This window comes from Cynoglossus semilaevis, chromosome 7 (assembly GCF_000523025.1).
Source record: "Cynoglossus semilaevis isolate Cse_v1.0 chromosome 7, Cse_v1.0, whole genome shotgun sequence".
In the NCBI taxonomy this organism is placed as follows: domain Eukaryota; kingdom Metazoa; phylum Chordata; class Actinopteri; order Pleuronectiformes; family Cynoglossidae; genus Cynoglossus; species Cynoglossus semilaevis.
In genome coordinates, this window is record NC_024313.1 from 6884320 (window position 1) to 6905677 (window position 21358).

The 21358-nt window shown below is 39.1% G+C and overlaps 1 protein-coding gene across 1 annotated transcript in view; it reads left to right on the forward strand.

The window, feature by feature from the left end:
- The window catches only part of otofa (otoferlin a), a 79045-nt gene that overhangs the window by 40615 nt on the left and 17072 nt on the right, over positions 1–21358 (forward strand). The window contains 13 exon segments of the mRNA XM_017033623.2: positions 579–667; positions 7422–7521; positions 9803–10002; positions 15796–15866; positions 16219–16345; positions 16448–16502; positions 17336–17467; positions 18004–18066; positions 18361–18445; positions 18665–18824; positions 19055–19241; positions 19954–20140; positions 20699–20922. Coding sequence (XP_016889112.1) covers positions 579–667; positions 7422–7521; positions 9803–10002; positions 15796–15866; positions 16219–16345; positions 16448–16502; positions 17336–17467; positions 18004–18066; positions 18361–18445; positions 18665–18824; positions 19055–19241; positions 19954–20140; positions 20699–20922 — 1680 coding nt within the window.

Below are 21358 nucleotides of genomic sequence, written 5' to 3' on the forward strand. Positions count from 1 at the left end.
TGACACCCTGCAGGGTTTTTTACTGGAAGTGAGGCCAGTATCAGCTGGAGGTGAATGGGTTTTAAATCGCCTGTGTGACCTTTGCCCCTCTGTCCTCAAATGGCCCCACCATCATTAAAAGACACACTGGAGGGCGTTCAACATTTAATAGACCACCGTGTATGATGAGATTTAATTTTTTTTATTTCATTGCAATGGCAGTTATGACACATGGATAATGGTGTAGACGTATATGATCAACCTGGAAGGGTTTGATTATCCCAGACTATGGAGAGAGTCACTTTAGTTATATGGGTAAAACTGATCATGTGACAAATCAAGTCTTAAATCTTGCAGCTTCAGTCAAAAAAGTCACTTATTTCAGCATCAAGCTGCATTTACAATTATGATAGATTTGTAACAAAACCAGACAAATCTGCTTGATTTTAGTTCTGTAAAATTTGCTGATGAGTGTTGTGTAACAACTGACTAATGAACCTGAGGTGTGGGAGGTAAACAGGAAAGGCAAAATAAATGACTGTATCATTCACACAAGAGCCAGTGGTTGTTGGTCCTAATCCCTCTGTCTCTGTTGTCAGACCTTCAGGTGGCCCATTGCCAGCAGGTTGGATGGAAACGAGATGCTGGAGATCCACGTCTACAACTACAGCAAAGTCTTCTCCAACAGGTGAGCTTCGGCTGCAGCCTGGAAATCACGTTGTTTATGGCCAACAGGATTTTGATAATGAACAGCTTGTGGTTGTCGTTGGTCTTCCTGTCACAGGCTCTGACCAACTCACCATGACACACAGCATGTGTTTCCCAGCTAAAGCAGCGTAAACACTATAGTCCCTGAGAGCCTGTTCTAAATTGACTCAATTGTGTGTCTAACAAATTGCCCACCACACAGCTGGTCACCAGCATGAGTGAGTTTCACATCAGGAGGAGAGTGGGCTGTAATGAAACAGCCCCATATTGTAGTCCCTCAGTAGTGGCTGCATTTGTCACTCCACACACTACAAACAATCACGATGGGAAAAGACTCCTGTTCTGTAAGACCCAGAAAACTGCAGGTCCCTCTTTGAACATGTCTGATTCTACATTGACTCTAAGTGTTGAAGCCGTTGTTGATAAATTATCCTCTTCCTCTTCTGGTTTATCCGTTTGAACATATCCAACCTATCCCTGTAGAGCAGTGGTCACCAAAGTGGGGAGTGGGTCCCCTCAAAGGGCACACAGCATTTGCTGGAGGACACAACTGAACTTTCTTTATTTGTAACACAGAGGGACATTTTTATTGAATGTTAACCTGATGAAGAAAATGTTACCTTTTGCTAAAATTCAGTATTGTTGAGATAAAACTAAGCTTCTTGGACGCTCTTGTCTATTTTCCATACCTTGTCAGGTTGTTGTCGTTGCCTCCAGTCTGTCTTTAATGAAAGAAAATCAAATTGAATATATGTCTGTTTCTTGCGCTGGTGCCAAGGACAATATTCTGTAAAAGTCGGTGGCTGCTGAGAGGAGACAGAGACAGTTATCTCAGCTGAGGCAGTGGTCATCGGTTCTGAACTCACTGACTGCAGGGCTGGAGCCTAAAAGAAAGAGATAAGGGCCAAGGCTGTCACAGTGGCCGCTCATAAAAATCTAAAGGGCCACACTGACTTTCCGTGACTTAAAAAGGGACAAACAAACATTTGTTGCTTAGATCGTCCAATCCTGAGACAGGCAGGCCTTTAAATGATGTTTCCACATCTAAACCAAAATCTTCTGCTGATGCTGGTCGCCCTGCCTTTGTTCCTCTGTGCATAACAAATTCAATCAGACCTTTGATGTGTCCTGTCCGGAGATAAATTATTGCCGCCCACACAGTCATTAGAACTTCCCATGTCTCTGTTTGTGTAGGCGGGGATTTTATTTGCATTCACCCTCTCTCTGTGACCTCATCATGTGGATCATGTGTCAACGTTCTGGGTGTTAGCGTTGGTAGGCGGCGACTCGTTTCCCATCTAGTTACAAAGTGATCAAAGCAGTGAGCAGGTACGCGGACAGTTGTTGTTGTATCTGTTTCACCTCAAAGCTGCCTCCACCTGTCAACATGATTCTTCAGGTGTAAGTAGCTCAGTAGACAGCTGGAGGACACGGTGCAGGTGGAGCAGGTGGAGATGAGTTATGAGTTATGTGGGACAGGAGGAGAGCAGCAAGAGTGAGGAGATCGTAATGAGACCTGATATGATGCAGTGTTGTACAGACAGGGGGCTGAGCTGCAGAGCTGAAGATGCCGAGAGCTCCATGACACAGAGGCTGATGATGTACCGTAGGAAGTTGGCAACTAATGAGTATAAGAAAGAATTAACTTCACGAGAGAGAAACATCACAGGGTAGAACAGCACAGATATGTGATACAAGGCTCAGAGCAAACATTGAAAAAGCTTCAGCAGCCATTTTCATGTTTATGCGTTGTATTCCTGCATCTTCAACAGTCCTGATAATCCTTCTTTGTACTTTGTACACTCTAACAGAAGCTCTTAAACCATCATGTGCAGTACAGTACTACAGATGGTGTGTGCTCTTATATCTTGTGTTCCTATGATTTGTTATGTAGCACCATTCCAGAGGCAACATTTTGTATTCCTATAGTGTTATGAAAAAGAAAGTCAAACATCACTGTGTGGTTTTCCTTGGAATGAATAATGTCCTGTACAACGTTCCCAGAGGAAACATCCAAAGAGAAATCTGCTGAAGTACAGTAGACTCATTTTCTGAGGAACATTCAAACCCTGTTGTCTTAGAGCTGAAGGATAAGTACCGTCGTGGTCCTCACACATGATCATAACATGTATAAATGTCATGATTTGATCAGTGCATTATCATGTGACTACAAGGACTTAGTTAAACGTATCACTGCGACATAGTGACCGACACTGTTGTTAATCCAACAAATAAGTTGGAAACAGGCTCAGTAATGACTAACTATGTTATTTAATTCTTTGACTTGACATTTGAACAACAAAATGTAGTAATTTAACTCTTTACATATAGAGTTTTAAAAAACCTGTGATGCGAGTCAATACTTAGATTATACATTTAAACTTTGACTTGACATTTGAACAACAAAATGCAGTAATTTAACTCTTTACATATGGAGTTTTAAAAAACTTGTGATGTGAGTCAATACTTTTAAAGTTTACTTCAGCTGAGTAGCTGAAAAAACACATTACAACAGAAGCAGAACATTTGTCTGAGCTGCTACCTGCAGGTTTTATGATGAACATTCAATGAGTGATGGTAAGAGTTTCTATGAGCCAACAGGTGGATACTCGGTTGGTGGTAGCATTCTGCAGAAATGTGTAACACGCTGAGGCCAGAAAGCTGAGACGATGTCCCAGATTGGGATGTGATAGGATTTTGAAACTTACTGTATCAGAACCAGCTGTTATCTCAGAGCTGGGACAGTCACAGCTTCATCTTACAGTGTGCGTTAATCCATCGCCCACACAGACAAAGTCAATTATAGATTTGATCAAAAAAAAGACGAGTGGGAAACTTTCTACGACTGCCTGAAGCCAATGGAGGACAGTGTAGAATAAGTTTTTCTGAGTTTTGTGATGAAGGAGAATGTTATATAAATTGGCAGAACTGCAAAGGAGCAACTTATCATAACTAAAATATAAAGTTAAGTTATAGCTACAATCCCAATTCCATGTAATTGTTTAATCTGAACTAATCACAATCTGATGCTGCTCATGTTATTCATTGGGACCTGGTCGTCTCTTAAACACCTCCCAACGCTGGTCTGGGTGAGTGAATAATTCAGGGGGGCAGTCGTGATGGGTGCTGTCTTCACACCTTCTCCCTGTGTCACAGTAACTGAGCAGCTTCACCGTGGCGTTGTACGGTCAGTGTGTCACGCTGCCGACAATCCTCCAGTGTGTGATCACGTTACCTCTTCACAAAAAGGAGGCGGTGATGTGTGACGGTGTCCTCGCTGTAGTGGTGTAAAGATGCTGTTCTATTATCTGTTTCCCCTGAGGACTCGTGTTGAAGAGGTGGTGTGATTGTATGTACCAGAGGGTCTCCAATCTGAGGGCGGTGGCTCCCCAAGTGTCTCATGATGGAATTTTAGAATTTCTATTTTATTTTTTACTATTATTATTCTATGTGTATGACTTTATGTCCAATGTATTTATCATTAAATGTTACTCTTTGACGTTTGACGTCATTGTTGAAACCAAGGTGATGGTTTTATCACAACGTGATTTTCCGACTACATGTTTCTGAGGTTCTGGTTTTTAAACTCTTGTATTTTTATGAGCACAGACTAAATTCTACAAATGAAGTGTCTGCCCTAATCCAAAACCTGGTCTTTGAGAAACATGTTTGCAAAGTTTTCCAAACCTTCCACCCTATCCTTGACCATACTAAATATAGGAATAATCCTAATCCTAAATCTCAGATGACCATGATCAGATTTGAACCCCAAAATACATCCTAAATCCTAAAAATGATTTTCTTAGGGCACACACCCTCTCTCTCTCTCTCTCTCCCACACCCTCTCTCTCTCTTTCTCTTTCTCTCTCTCTCTCACCTGCCCACTGTAGCATTTCCAATTCACACCGTCCACCCACTTGAGTGACCAGCGGCTGTGATGGATTAGTTCAGTCTTCAGAGAATTAAATCTCTCCGACTTTTGCAGGATTATTTCCAGTGGATTAATTTTTCTTATTTTGACTTAGCCCAAAAAAAAATTCAAAGCTCTGGAATAATTTAAATTAAAAAAGAAGGGAGCTGTGAATTATAAAGCAGATGAAAGTAAGTTGTTTGAACTACAATTAATAATAAATGGCACCTTTTGAAGTGCTAAAAAGTGAGACGGAACATGATCGGCCCAGCCGCGCTCAATTATTCAACACTGCTACGCACGTTACAATGGCTGAAAGGAAATGACCGATCGTTTGCTTTTCCTATTAGCCCTGGACACATTGATCACCACTGACTGGTTAAAAGAAATGGACGTCTGCACCGTGATGTTTCACGTCAAACAACCAAATGACTTTATAGACGTCCATTTTAAATCACATTGAGTTCGAAGATCAGTTAACACTTTACTATTGTAATCAGATTGAGAGAAAAAAAGATATTGTGGAGTGAGACCATGTCTGCTGCTGCGTTGTGGTTTTATAATTTATTTAAAAGTGACGAAAACATCTTAAAGTCCAGACTTATTCTTCGTGTACGAAGGTCTGCTGACAAATGTGGCCTCACTTTTTACACTCTGGATTGAATTTATCGCCGCTGACGCTGACCCACAGAAAGTCAAATAAGAAAGTAAGGACAGCGATTAATCTCTGGCCAACCAGTAGGAGAATTAAACTTCGCCTTCACTTTTTTCCCCTAAAATGCAATTGGGAATAAAAATGTTGTGTGAAAAATAATTTGAATATGTATTAATTATATGACAAAAATGCAATTGGGAATAAAAATGTTGTTTTCAACATTTCAACATTGATGGAGGTTCTGCCAACAAATCAGTACTAAGTCATTTGTTATGTTTCTTAATAATTAAATCAATTAAAAAGAGCAGGGTGTGTGACTCAGTGGTCAATTTAAATTATTTCTTCTTCTTATATCGTGTCGTATCGTGTGTTTATCTGCAAATGTTCTCAGGTCGCTTTTGTCTGCTCGTCATTTTCTACAGTCATTCTGAGACACCCGCATCATTAGCTGTGGTCCCTGTGTTGCCTGTGTGTGTGTGTGCATGTGTGGTTAGGATATTGATCATACACTTTCATTTGATGACATTATCGCTCCCTGAAGACTCATATCTAGGCTGTTGTTTGTGTTTGCTGTTTTCTAATGAGTCTCCTGTTTCACTAACACTGTCACCACTACTGCATGTGTGCATGCAGATATATATATGTATACTTATATTATACATATATATTACATTACTGTAATATTACATTACAGTAATATTACATTACTGTATATGTTACATTTATGTTTTTATGTTAGACATAAATGTATACTGACACTTTAAATATATTTAGAGTATTTATGCACTATATATGTGTGTATATGTGTATGAATATTGAATATATATGGAAGCGGTTGTGTCTGAGCCTGCGTCGTCCTCCCTGGTCTGTCAGTGTGGCAGATTGCACTGTTTTGGGGGAAACTCTTTAAATTATTCACCAGCTCTAATTGACTGGTTGAATGGGGACTGTACTGGGTTTCTGCCCACCGTTGTGTATAATGTAATGAGGGATCCCTGCACAGCATAGCAATGGAGCTGATTTGCAATGATTGAATATGTGAAAGAACAGTCATCTGCTTAGGATTTGACTTGATAACATCAATATTCTGCTTTTTTTTTAAGACTGCATGTGTTTGATACAGTCCCTTTTTAACGACTTGGTCAGTTCTACAGCTCACAGCCTATAAAAATGAAGTGCTATGAAGCTGCATTGCTTGCTGGATTGTGCGTCATAATACAGTTGATGACATCAATAACATTTTATAAAAAAAAAAAAAAACTGGTTCAATTACAGCATGGTCTGATTTGTGTCGTGCACAGTGTATTTGTTCGTGTGTCGGTTGCTTTCCCTCTTGTATTTATTGAGGCTTTCAGTCAATGATTCCTCTGTGACCTGGGTGTTGACGACAACAGTAACAGTAGGTCTGATAAAATGTGGAGCGGCCGTAACAATTGTAAAATTGTGCGTTATATCAGATACAAGGCTGAATTCCAGGAAAATGAATCTGTGCTTTATTCTCTGGAAACTTCCAGATCAGTAAACACCCTGTATCTGTGGATTTAGAAAAAGAGCTTGTGGGCCTTATGAAATCAATTATTTGATAACATAAAAGACAGCAATTTAGCCCTCAAAGAAGACATCTTGTCTCAGGGGGGAGTAAGCGCTAGACTAAAACAAACAAACAAAATATATATATACATCCATCCATCCATTTCTTAGGCATTATCTGTGAAAATGTCCAGTTTTCTTACCCATTTTAACACCAAATCACTTGGTAATACTTCCTAATAGTGTGAACAGAAACGCTGTGAGTAGAAGCTGAGGACAGAGGTGATTGATCTGTGCTGTGTATTTACCTAGTATTTTACCCAGTATTTTAAAGGATTTTCTGACAAAGACAATGTAGTACTATCTCCCACTATCTGTCAGGGCACATATCCATCAGTAAGAACCTGCAGTATTTTGGGCTCTGGCACATACAGTGCAGTACTCGGCTACTCAGTATGCTCAGTAGGACGGTGAGGTAAGAGCAGATGCGTCTGGTAACAAAAAAAAGAGTACATTTTGTCAATATCTGGCAGTAAAACTGGAAAAGTCAAGACCATTTGTTCAACAGGAGAGAAGAGCTGGGCCAATCAGCACGTATTGATCCGATTGATTTCTGTTAAACCTTGTTGATTTGTGCAGACTGGTGGGGAGTTTCTCTATGGTCCTTCAGAAGGTGGCAGAGGAAGGACACTTAGAGCTGGCAGACACACTCATCGATGACAACAACACATCCATAAAGGTAAGAACTCTACTGACACACTGGAGTCGACAGTAGGGCAGTCAGCTGTCTATGGAGACAGAAGTGAGAATTTACTAAGAGCTTTTTTATTCATTGTAACAAAACACCAAGCGTTTAAGTCATTTATTTGCAACTAATAAAGGTTGTCTCATCTATCTACATTTTAAAAAATGATACCTTGGTAACTCAAGGTAACTCAAGCTGGAACGATTGACCGATTAATTCATTTAAAAATAATTTTTTGAAAAAAAAAAGATATAAAAAGAAGCTTCTTTTCAGTAGTTTAACCAGAAACATTGGTTCTGCTGATGCACAATTGCTACAAACATTTAGCAAAAATTCACATTTTAACATGTAGTTTTATACTGTGATTATTGTTGATATTACATTCATATAGATGTCTTTATAATAGAACACTATTTGAAGTTTCTGCTGGCCCTGAAAGGAAAGAATTAGTTTTTTTAATAAATAATCCTTTCATTAAACTGAATCAGAAAAATACTTTAAAATGTTTGATTTTCTGCTTTTCTTGTTTTGATTCATAACAGTCTAATGAAAACTGTTTTGACAAAAAACTTCATTCAATCATCATTTCAAGGTTTTAGGCAAAATGATGAGCATCATCTTTGGCTTTTTAAACAAACTACCAACCAGAAAATTAATTCCAAAAAGCAATTTGCTGATCAACTAACTAGAACAATAATAATTATTGGCAGCCAGACAAAATAATTAAAAAGTAATTTTTACCAATAAACACATAACATATTTGTTTGGTCAGAAAAAAGACGAGAATTTTTGTATCTGCTAAAGACTTTGCCAAATCCTCTTCTGGATTAAAGACAACTTTTGTAGGTACGGTCAACTGCTCCACAGGTAATTTTAGCAGATGTTTTGCAGACTTTCCACACGAACATCTGCTACGAAGGTAATGCAGACATTAAGCCAATCTGCAGCCTTTAATGGTCAGGATCAGAGAAGATATGAGGCTCTGATGAGATTCTCAGAGGACTTGATTGCTTCCACTATAGCGAATGTACTGGACCAGCAGAACATTTTAAATGGCCGTCTCCAAAATGAGCTGGTCTGAGGTTCACTTGGAAACAGTCTGAGAGAACAACCTTTTGCCCTGATGTCTGCATAGAACATAAAAACAGCGTTGAACGTGTAAAGAATCAAAAACAGCTTTGATGTAACCTGGAGTTTTCAGCGGCGAAAGAGATTTAATCGTTTCATTTAAACTTCCTGTGTGTGGTTTTCCCTTTTAATTAAGAATTGTGTTTTAAGTGTAAGAAGAAAGGAAGCAGCCAACACTGTCTGTGTGAGTGAGTGTAAAACACAACATGAAACTCACACACACGCACACACCCGTGCACCAACACCAGCCTTTGTCATGAGCACACATCAAAGTGAACACACATTTTATTCAGTGCCACACATCCCTGCAGCAAAACACTAAAACCTCAGTTCTTTTACAGTACACTTACATTAGTATGTGTTACCATAGTAACAAATCCAACTCCTGGTGGACTACAGAGATTGCCATCCGGGGTTGAAAGGCGGGCGACACGGATGTGCAGGGGGAGACAGGGATGCTGGGATCTATATGTCCCCCCTCATCTGTCTCTGTCAGTGGAATAAATTGGCCTTTTCATAATCAGGTCATCGTCGAGGGGACAATATATGTCCGGGCTCGAATTCCTCCCCCCGAAGGCAGCGAAGACAAACTGCATTGTCCTCCTGGTTTCTGGCACCAGACAAGAATTGCTGTTAGTTTCCATTCTTCCAGCAGATATCGTGTGTGGCAACAGAAATGGTGATGCACAGCTGGTCTGGGTGCAGTGAAAAGACAAGTACAAACACAAATTAACTGCACTGATGTGGAGGGCATTTGAGCTACAGCAGGAAAAGGTGGTCCTTCTACAGAATAGGAATAAAATGGTGTCAGCCTCATAATATACACAGACGAGTTCTGTTTAAAGACTATGTTGAATAAATGTAAATAATAATTTGTACACAGACGAGTTCTGTTTAAAGACTATTTTGAATAAATGTTGTAAATAACAAATTGGTAGTTTTAGACCTAGGTTTGTTGTTGCATTAAAACATTGTGAATTATCATAGTGATTTATGGATATATATCTAAAATACTGTTAAAAAATAAGACACAGGCAGAGTTAACAAAATGTTAAGGAAGTCAAATTTAACTAAATTTCCTACATAGTGATTTGAAGCCTTTGACAGTTATTGACATTTTCAGACTCAACTCTTCCCTTCTCTGCAGACCAGTGTGACCCTGGAGATCAAATACCAGCCCATGGATGGGACGGTGGGGGTGTGGAGCGATGGGGAGTTCCTGGACGTGCCTGACGACCGTGATGGAATTTTTACCTTTGAAACTGACAGCTTGTTATCTGGACAAAGCCCAGGATCAGGAACATCACCTGGAAGAAGCTTGCAGGGATCAATACCCACCTTCAAAAAGTAAGTCCAACGTCCCTGCTGCAATAAATAACAACAGGATACTGATAGGGATTAATGAATTAAATTAATAATTTTCCTTTAAGGAGTTACACCTAAAATAAAGTCACATAAATGTCTACTGATTTTTACAAATACTTTTGCAGTAGTACTAGTATTTTCTGTGTAATTAGGCATTTCACATGTTTAAGTCGAACAACACAAATAAAGACATGAAAAAACTGAAGAATCTGTTAAAAACATGATGTCATAGATTATGAAGGCATTACTAAGAAAACGAGGAGTAGTGAATTATGAAGGCATTACTAAGAAAACGAGTTGTGGAGGAGTTGCCTCACAGTGTGTGTCAGTGATTTATCAGCCTGGAGCTATGTGAAACCTGTATACCTCCTGGACTCTGGGCAGATCTGGTTCAAAGTGTAAGGCATCACAAAAACAGTCTGAAGCTGTCAGGGCTGAGTCCATTTAAAAATTTTATGAAGTTCGTATTAACCACCAGAGCTGCAGAACACTTTTTTTCCCCCAACATACTTTCACTCTGTGGCTCTTTCACTGGGGTTTCTGGTTGGTGTAATAATCTGTGGGCCGTATTGATTTCCATTGAGACCATGTGCATCATCCAAGGTCCTAAATCCATCATTATACTACACACTGGGTGAGAGACGGAGGCGTGGGGAGTCGTGTGCCTTTGTGTTTTGTGTGTGGGCTCCTGTCCTGTTTGTGGTTCTGTTTTTGTTTGTAGGCGCTGAAAGCTCAGACAGCTCCACATCTGCTGCAGTATCAAAATGTTAAGAGTTTGTACGAAAAAAGAAGAAGTACAGCCAGAGGACTAGAAAAAGTTGACTAACTTTACTCGGAGAGATCCCGTGGGTGTTACATAACAAAGGAACAAATGAAGCAGCACTGCTTTAGTGAAACGCTGTCAGGCACTTTGATAAAATTGGGTTGAAAGTAGCCGACCGAGTTTGGTAGAGGTAATACGCGTACACCAAGAATAATATCTGTTAAGTAGTGTTTCAGTTATTGAAAAAAAAGTTATTAATCTCTAATAGCTCTGGGAAGATGTAGAAGAAGATTTGAAATATAACTTTTTTTAACAAGCTTATATTTGACTGTATTTATTTGTTCATTATGTAACAGTGCAGATATGTGCTGAATTCCTTGCACATTAATTTACATCATCTCTTCTGTATTATTGCTTTCTCCGGTTGCTATGGCAGCAGTGACGTCATGACTTTTTTGGTCATGCTGTGGCTCAGAAAATAGGTTAGTGAGAAAAAAAAAAAACGAACAACTTCCAGCCCAGTCAACAAATTCTGCTCTAATCTGCCTCCTCACTCTCACATCAGCCCGACTGACAGCCAGCTGAAAACTTTTTTAATAGCTTCACCACTTCTCCAAACTCGTCTAAACCTTTTTTACGTCCTAAATCACCAGCTGCTCTGTTTGAGTCTGGCGGTGAAGTCTGCAGGAATTAAACTGCCCTAATGGCCTCCCATTGTGTCCTGGAGCTTTCACCCGCTGTCCATCAGCTGAAAATAAAGCCTGAATGGACAGAGGACGATAACCTGCAGCGCTGGTTTTAAGACTCGAGAGACGATGACAGAAAAGGTGTAGAAGAGGATTAGGAAAAAACAAGTAATTAGCAGTGTTTTACTGTGTCTTGTAGTCTGGTTAATTAGACGTTATTTACACAAGAAAAACTCAACAAGGTAAAAAAAAAAAGTTTTTGAATAATTATCTTGACCAAACAGGCAACAATACGAGCATTTCTTAAGTCTAGATACAATGGAATTGTGGAAGAAATCAGACAATAATTATCTTGACCAAACAGGCAACAATATGAGCATTTCTTAAGTCTAGACACAATGGAATTGTGGAGGAAATCAGACTTAAAACTAGTGCGAGATTTTTTTTTTTTTTTTGTCAGCAGAATCTGTTTAAGAAAATGAACTTATCTTTTGTTTGCATTACTCTGCAGTAAATCACTTTCATCAGCTGTTATAAAAACCTACAGGAGGTTCATGGAGACCTGTGTTCGTTCCTGTTCTATCAGTTGAGGCATTAACGTCACGTTCTAATATTCGTAATATTTCTGCAACAATGGCAGACTTTGGTGGTCATCAATTTTAATTATTATGTCGTAAACATGACAGTTGTTGAGGGAGAAGTGTGTCGGGTTGTGACACATCGGTTTCCCATCATCTCCCTGATTGAGAGAAATTGTTGTTGAACTTTTGCATTGCTCTCCTCCATCTATGCACTCCTTTTCTGCGCCACCCATCACAGTGACTCTGCTGGATGATTTATTACTAAAACCTGTAAAGTATATTGTGCTATCTGCAACAACACAATGAGGCAGCTCTGCCGTAGTTTTGTTTTTTCCTACGTAATAAATCACCTCCTCAGTAGTGGTGCTGCCTCTGAACTAGATCTGACCAACGGTCTATGTAGACTTCATGAATGAGCGACACATAAAGGGCTGCAGCTGTCGTTTGATCTCGTGGACATCAGCTGCCGATGACGGAGTGGGATGAGAACCAACAGTGGTGTGTGATCCTGTTTTTCACACCGCTGTGGACGCTGCCCTGCCAGCGTTTCCTTACTGTGGAACAGTCTGTGAGCCCAGATGGAGGTCGTTTCATTGGGTGATGATTGAGATTTTACCTTAGGCATCAATAGAAGAAATCCTGTTTTTACTAAAATAGAACATAAAGCAGGGATGTCATAAAACAACAATTTCTGTTTTTTTAGATTTTTTTATTCAAAATGTTCTTAGATATAAAGGGATAATGCAAAGTAAATTTTCTTATTTACTGAAACAGGCACCTGGAGGTGTGTGTTGGTGTGGTAGCCTCTGAACATTTCTGTCATCTTTTTCCACATTTTGCTGGTGCAGAGGTCACAGGCCAGGGTTCAGAGGGTTATGTCCCTCCATCCATCCATCCATACAACTGTGTTTGTCAGCTAAAATATAAACTGCAAAAGGATAAATTCTGATCATTAAATGACAAAAATTCAGTGAATCGAGACATTGCTGACACGCTGCAGAAAAGTGATGGGGTTTCACAGAGTCTCTCATCTTTACTGAGTGTGGATATACAGTACAGTACAGTACTTTAGGTTTCAAATTTATAGAGTACTTACTTCAACCATGGTCCCTGTGCTTCTATGGTGAAAGCTGATGGCTGTCCACTCATCCCTGAATGTGGCCGAGAACACTGTGGGTGTCAGATTCTACCAGTCCAAATCACTCAGAACCTCATACACCTTCTTTATTTGTTATTTGTTTGTTTTGGTTCAAAGATGAAATAATTGTACGTTTTTAATAACTTGTAATTTGATCTTGGAAGCGTGAAACTGAAAAATAGTATTTTTATATGCTGTTAGGGCTCAGTGTCGTGATGGTTCTTCTTTTATGACAGAGACTATAATGAAGCTCCTGGCAGTGATTTATTTATTTATTTTTTTGTGAAGCTACATGTTCTCCTCAGTGACTTCGCTCACTTTGTATCAGTGCTGTCATATCACACGGTGGTTTCTCCTTGTTCTTGTAAGGGTGTGTCTATATGATAATGTTACATAAGGTCTTCTGAGCTTCAGTGACAGTGTGCAAATGTGTAGTTTAAGACTTGTATCAGTGCTGTCATATCACACGGTATGTGTAAAAAAATACACATATTTAGGATCACAGATTATGATCTGCCTGTTCAGTGGTTAATCTGTTATTTTAATCAAAGTAAATGTATACGTAAATAAGGAGTTCCCAAATGTCCTGATTTTCTCAGAGGAAAAATATCAGACTTCTTGCCACAGGTTTAGAGCAGAGGAAATTTGGAATGTGGATTTTTTTTTTTTAATTCTTTCACCAAAAGCCGTTCCTGCTCTGTCGGCAGTACAGAGGATCCTGAAATACATGCCTCCATTTCAAACAACTGAAGCAGAACACAGGTAGCTCTCATTGATCTCCCTTCAGCTGAGCCCTCGGAGCGGAGCATATACTGTATATAACAATGAATTATTGATCACTGGTGGTTTTCTGTCTGATTTGTTAGTTCAATTATTTATTTCTATTTTATTAATCTGAATAAAGCAACGCTGCTTCTCTCTGGTTGTGCGACATACGCTTGAAGAAAAAAACATTTATTCCTTTGAAAATAGGAAAAAAAAATATCTGACCTACAGTATTTAGTACCATTTATTAGTAGCAGTTATGGTAGGAATGGCAGTTAAGGGAAGGCAGAGTAGGAATGGATCAAAATACAGTGTAGTACTCATGAAGGGATGAAGACGGATGGACATCTGTGCAGCATTTTTTAAGCTTTTTTTTAATAAAGGCTTTAGTCAAATATTTGGATTGTTGTGTTTGTGACTTCAGAAAATTTAGATTTTTTTTTTTTAGTATTATTATTTTGTTACAGTGTATTAAATACTGCTGTATCTTCTTCCTCCCTCGTCTGCTCTCTTCACCCTGTTGCCTTCTTCCCTTCTCGTCTCTTCGTTACATCGACCATATCCATGCGCATCAATAAAGTGTCCCAGGGATTTTTCCACTTAACCTCCTGCGTGGCAGCTCAAACCCTGTTAAAGCTCCTCAGCCTTGTTAATCTCCAAACTGCTCAACATTAGCTCACCCTTTGATCTTCTCATCCCTGATCTTTTCCACTGCCTGAAGAGATGCCAAACTTATAGGGATGATCACCCCCCCTTCTCTCTCTCTCTCTCTCTCTCTCTCTCTCTCTCTCTCTCTTTCTGTCAGGCGTAGTCTACCCATCAGTCCACCTGTGTACACCTGCACATACATTTCTGTTGGAAATACAATTAAAATTAGGAAGAAGCTTTGCATAATTTTAGAAATGTATCATTTTTGTTCTGTGGAACTCAGCAGGATTATTATTTTTTTCATGTGGTAAGTGTGAGTGTAAATTGCAGTTGTTTTTTAACAATGGTTAGATTGGATTTTTTTATACATATATATGACTTATTATGGTGTGCTTGACATGTGCTTTTAATATAGTACCGTAATTAAAATGTACTATTTAAGAAAATAATATTAGCTTAATATAGTACCGTAATTAAAATGTACCATTTAAGAAGATATTAGAATCTTATTCAGCTCAAAACACATTTTTATACATTTCAATATCATGATGGAGACATCCAGTTCCACATATTAAAAAAAAAGCTTTTACATCTCTGATAATATGTCCACAAATTGTTTAGGACTATGTCTTCATGTTTCAGTGATCAAAGCCTTTTCTGCAAGAATAAAGACTCATTTAAAATAGAAACTGAACTTCAGTACCCTTGATTTTGAATGCAGAGCGATAACAAAAGACAAGCCTCTCTATTCATTAATTCCCCGACACGGATCTATATCCGCAGCAAATTGGACTCTCAGAGACTTTATTTTAATTATTAATTTCCCTCATTTGTCGTCCCACTGCTGATATCACAAGCTCTTTGTTGGTCGCTGACATGTGATCCAGATGATGTGAAGTCGGAGACACTAGATACTCTGGAGACCGGGGGTCTATAGAATCGCTGCATTTGCTGATGTTGATGGTGGGCAGGGAGGGAGGATGGGAGGGAGAGAGAGAGAGAGTGAAAAATCCACAGGTGGTGTTGGGTTGCGGGTTGGTTTCATCCACATGTGGGTCTCACTAAGATAAACGTCAGTACTTATTTCGACAGTTGATATTCTGTCTTCTGAAGCCTGAAGACAAATCAGGGACAATTTCACTTTCCTGACATCTCTTCCTTCCTGTCTGTCATCTTCTCTTTCTTCCACACCAGAGCAGGGAAGGGAGTCTTCTCAGCCATGAAGCTTGGCAAGATCAAGAGCTCCAAAGATGATCACAGGAAAGGTAACGGATCTGAAGCGTTTCATGAAGATTAACTGTGAATTTAAACTCTTCTGGGAGGATTTTTTACAGAATATAATATATATATGTTTAAAATAAGTATTTAAGTTAGAACTGAAATATTAATAATGAAACTTTTTTGCAAATGTCACAAAAAGTCATCATTTGAAATTTCCATATACTGAAATGGGTTAACCTAGCGTTCATTTCCCTCTGCAGATTCAAATCGTATTAAGACGTACTGTCTTGTTGGTGTTCTCCTGCATCATTTGTCTCTGTCAGGATGTTGTCTTCCTGTAATTAACAACATGCACCAGTGTAGATTTAAACAGCTGTTTGTCTTTTTTCTGTCAAGATGAGCCTGCAGTCTTGGACATGGAGGACCTGGACAGGAAGGCGATTCGTCTTGCTGGAACCTTTGAGCCAGACACTGTCTCTCTGGCTTCTGTCACCGCCGTCACCACAAACGTGTCTAATAAAAGGTGAGTTGTTAATTCGTGCACAGAAACAACACCCACGCTGATGGCATTTACACTACATTTGTAATGCATTAATTAAAATGTCAAAACATTTCATTTCTGCAGGTCAAAACCAGACATCAAGATGGAACCGAGTTCGGGGCGACCAGTGGATTATCAGGTGAGTGCATGGACTGTATTCTAGCAGGTTTTCATACATGGTGACTCATGAATCATAGGTGGATCAGGGGGACTGGGTATTACTGCTAATGTTAGTTTTTTTTTTTAGTACTGCAGTAAGTTTGGATATACTGTATTTGTGGATATTTTCCAGCTTTTTAATAATGCACCATAGTTGTGTTTATGTTATTTTTTGGGGAAAATTCCAGGGTATGTTTCCCTTAAATTACCTCCAGATGAAACTATCTGGTATCACTTTTATGCAGAGAGACAATCAATAACACTCTATAAGATTTTTTGCCTTGGATGCTGGGATAGAGCCTGTAGCCAAACAGCCGACCGTCGAGGCAGGGGGCTGCTAAAAACTGCTAGCCTGGCTCTTTGAAAGCAAACACCCTGCAGCTTTTTAACTCAGCTCATAATTCTACTCTTACTCTTTCCAGGCAAATAATTCAGAAAAAAATAATTCAAACACTAAAGCAGCGAGATAAGCACAGATATGCTCATTTACATCTGTAGAAATATTAAATGTCGGTGAGGCTGTAATCGTTTTTAAGAACATAGATGTGTCCGTCAAGTCCTGGCCTGGTTTTTTTTAGTTGCAGACTCATCCACCAGCTAATTGAACCACAGGGACATTGGTGCTGATGCCACATCTTTTGTAGACAATATAAAGCACAAGTGAAATCTAGTAAAAGCAACAAACTGCCCTGAAATCAGCATTGTTTGGAATTGCGAGAGATCTTTTTCCGATTCCCCATGGGACTGTCGAAGCGAAGAGGGTAATTACTTTTTTTTAAAACTCTCGGCCACTGTGTTAACATTTCTCATCAGATCAGCATCACAGTCATCGAGGCCCGGCAACTCATAGGCCTCAACATGGACCCTGTGGTGTGTGTGGAGGTTGGAGATGACAAGAAGTACACGTCCATGAAGGAGTCCACCAACTGTCCCTACTACAATGAGGTGAAATATTTTAATTTGTTTACAATGTGAGAAGGCAATAGAGGCATAATTTAGTAACAAAAAAAATTTTGAGGGGGGAATTGGGTAAATATAAATGACAAAAGACTATAAATTGTTTTTATGCTCACTACAAATCTACAAAAAATGTCCACATCTATCTTTGAGTTTAGAGCAGTTTGCCAATGTTATTTGACTGTTAATAAAAAAGCTGAAAATCCATAGTGGGTTGCTAACCTTGATTTTTTTTTTTGCCTTTAGTTAGCCTTAGGGTTGTTTTTTTCTTTGGTCTATTATCATACAAAAAAGACTGATGTCTCATGTGGCGTATTTGTTAAAAACAAATGACTCAGTTTTTCATCAGTGCCTCGGATCCTCAGGTGAACTCTGTAGTATGTGTGTGTGTGTGTGTGTGTGTGGAACAATTGTTTTAGCATTTCTCCTATTCCCTGAGCAGGTCGTAAAGATGAATGTGTTTTCAATCGCAGTGTGTGTTACCACTTTTTAATGTTAGAAAACTTTTCCTTCAATCGTTGCAGTATTTCGTCTTTGACTTCCACGTCCCTCCTCACGTCATGTTCGACAAGATCATCAAACTTTCAGTAAGTGGTGTGAAAACGTTGTGAATATTGTATTAGTGAAGAATCACACCTGAGCAGTTGAAAAGTGTTGTGTGTAATAATGTGCAGAGTAGAGGAGGATTAAATATCCCCCGGGATTAAGTCATAAAAGTCATTACTTTAATGAGATTAAACGATGATTCCTCACCGCTTATGAAGAGAGTATTAAAAAAAACAGTCTTTTCTCATCATGTAAATTGTTACCTGTGATTTATAATAATAATGAGTATACATTTTGTTTATATATTTTTTTGTCGTTGCCAATGTGCATGTCAGGTGATTCACTCAAAAAACCTTCTCCGAAGTGGAACCTTGGTGGGAACTTTCAAGATGGACGTCGGAACTGTTTATTCTCAACCTGGTAAAGCTATTTCACGTGGAAATAAGTTCAATTAATGATTGGATAACTTGGGTTATTTTCTGTCATTCTATTGTCTATTCAACTCTGTAAATCAGTTCAACATCAAGTCAAAATTTATTGGCAAGGGCAGTAATTTAATTTAAAGGCATTCAACCCCAAGGGTGTTTTAACCACCATCAAGTTCGTCTGTGTTGATGTTGTTTTGTAAATTTTTAACAGAACATCAATTCTACCACAAGTGGGCCATACTGTCTGACCCAAATGACATCACAGCTGGGTGCAAAGGTTACATTAAATGTGACATTGCCGTGGTGGGTAAAGGAGACAACATCAAGACACCACACAAGGCCAACGAGAGTATGTAGGACGACGTAGAGGGGTACGTGACTCTCAGTCGTCAGAGCTTGGATTTCAAGATGTTTTTAACGATTGATGTTGTTTCCAGCCAGATCCTAGAATATATATACCACAATATTTTAAAAGTGAAAGTTAACACACAATCATATGATGAATTAGGACAACATGTCTTGAAATTCTGAACAGCAGGGGCAGCACATTTATTAAGTTTTTTTTTTTTTATGAAAGTCTTTGCCTTTGCCTGTTGTCCAGGAACCTCCTGCTCCCAGAGGGCATACCTGCGGAGAGGCAGTGGGCGAGGTTTTACGTGAAGATCTACCGAGCTGAAGGACTTCCTAAAATGAACACCAGCATAATGGCTAACGTGAAGAAGGCCATCATAGGAGAGAACAGAGACCTGGTGGACCCCTATGTCCAGGTGCAGTTTGGCGGGCAGAAAGTAAGTCCCACTGCATCCGCACACATTTATGTGTCTACTAAACAGTAATAGTCCCTCGGTTACTGCACATAACAGTACCCACAAATGGTTATGTTGGCCATTAAAAACAAAGACTAGCAGTTAGTTTTAATAATTTAAAATGTTTTTATTTATGTCTTAAATTATTCAGAACATTTCTGACTCCAGCGCTTTTATAAATGTATATATCCATCCTACATGTTAGGTTGTAAATGTAGCATTTACTGCAGTTAGTCAGTTGAAGGCTTATCAGGGTAGCAAAATGTGTAAACTTTACCTAAAATAAATCAAGGAAAAACAAACAAGGAACATGTTAAAAAAAAGGTGGGTCAAAATTATAATATAGCAAGAAAGCAAAAGGCTAATGACTATTAAAATGGCACAAGCATTTTAAACACAAACGTGTGATGTCAAAGCTTGGGATCATGGTCAATTATTATAAAAGTGTAGTAAATTTCAAGTGCCAGCACTGACCCCAGTATGAACCCTGGCTGGCCTTAAGGATTTCACAATAAATCCTGAGTCTCTGACTCTCAAAATCTCTCTGGTTCTGCTGCAGGTCAGGGGAAACTTTTGTTTACTTTTTCTGAAATTAACAGCACTATAAATACCTGGAGACATATGCCATCAGTGCAACATGTATTGTTGTTTCCCAGCGTTCTGAGACCATTGTTGTCCCTCCATGTGTCTCCAGGGGAAGACCTCGGTCCAGAGGAGCAGTTATGAACCAATCTGGAACGAGCAGGTCATTTTCACAGAACTCTTTCCTCCACTCTGCAAACGCCTGAAGATCCAGATACGGGACTCTGACAAGGTCAATGATGTTGCCATAGGAACACACTTTATTGACTTGCGCAAGATCTCCAACGAAGGCGATAAAGGTAGATCAGAACATGCCAAGCAGCAGCTGAGGAGCAGTTTGTCTTGTGTGAATTGATTAGCCATCAGCTACATGAATTAGCTGCCTTGTTAATATTTTACTTTGTGTTGTAATTAGCTGAACCAAATTGTGAACCAGACCTTTTGACCTGGTTTGACCCTCTGCTAATGGCTGTGTAAATGGAATGCATGACTTTTAGAATGTCCTCAGATCAATACATACATTAGCATTTATTAAACCATGTGTTGCATTGAGTTGGTTTTGTGTGACTTTCAGGAAACTTCCCACAATATTTCATATTTTTGATGCATTTCACAGGTTTCGTATCAGATTTCAATCTAGCTGAGGAATACCAGTGATGCATTGACTGTCCCACTGAGTCTCAATTTATTATGAAAGACAATAATTGGAATATAATTGCTTCAATAATTATAATAACTCATTAAACTTATTAATTAAACTGTGATGGATTTAAATGAAGTGGCTCATTTATCAGATGTTATGCTTAAGTTTCAGGATTTTTATTGAATTGTTTTAACAAAATTTGCTGTATTCCCAGGTTTCCTGCCAACCTTTGGCCCAGCCTGGGTCAACATGTACGGCTCCACTCGTCAGTACACTCTGATGGACGAGCACCAGGACCTGAACGATGGACTTGGAGAAGGTGTTTCATTCAGGGCTCGTCTCCTCCTCTCTGTTGCCGTGGAGATCCTCGACACTACTTCACCTGAGATCCACAGCTCCACTGAGGTTCAAGTGGAGATGGTTTCCAACATCTCAGAGGTCAGAAGAACTTACTGCTGAAATGACTTTATTTATTTTTCAATTAACCTTGATGATGATGTTGTTATAAAATAACTCTTACCTTGACCGTTGATCCTTGTAAACAGAGTTGTTTGACCTCTTTGCACTTGGTGACCCTACACTAAGCACATTATTGGCACATGTGTAGTTGACTGCACACCAGGGAAATTACAGATATCAGATGTTTTGCTTCAGGGCAAGTTCTCTAGCTTTTTAACCTTCAGGCTTCAATAGTTTAAATCTCTGTCCTGGGTCTTTATGACTTCATAAAGGAGAAACAAATCTTTAAATAAATCAGTGGGGGCAGTAAAGGAGGGTGATTTAGCAGTTGCACAAACTGCATATTCTGTACATCAGACATGAGAAGGAACCAAGTGTAAACAGGTTAAGGTTCAAAGTACTTTGTTTTTCTTTA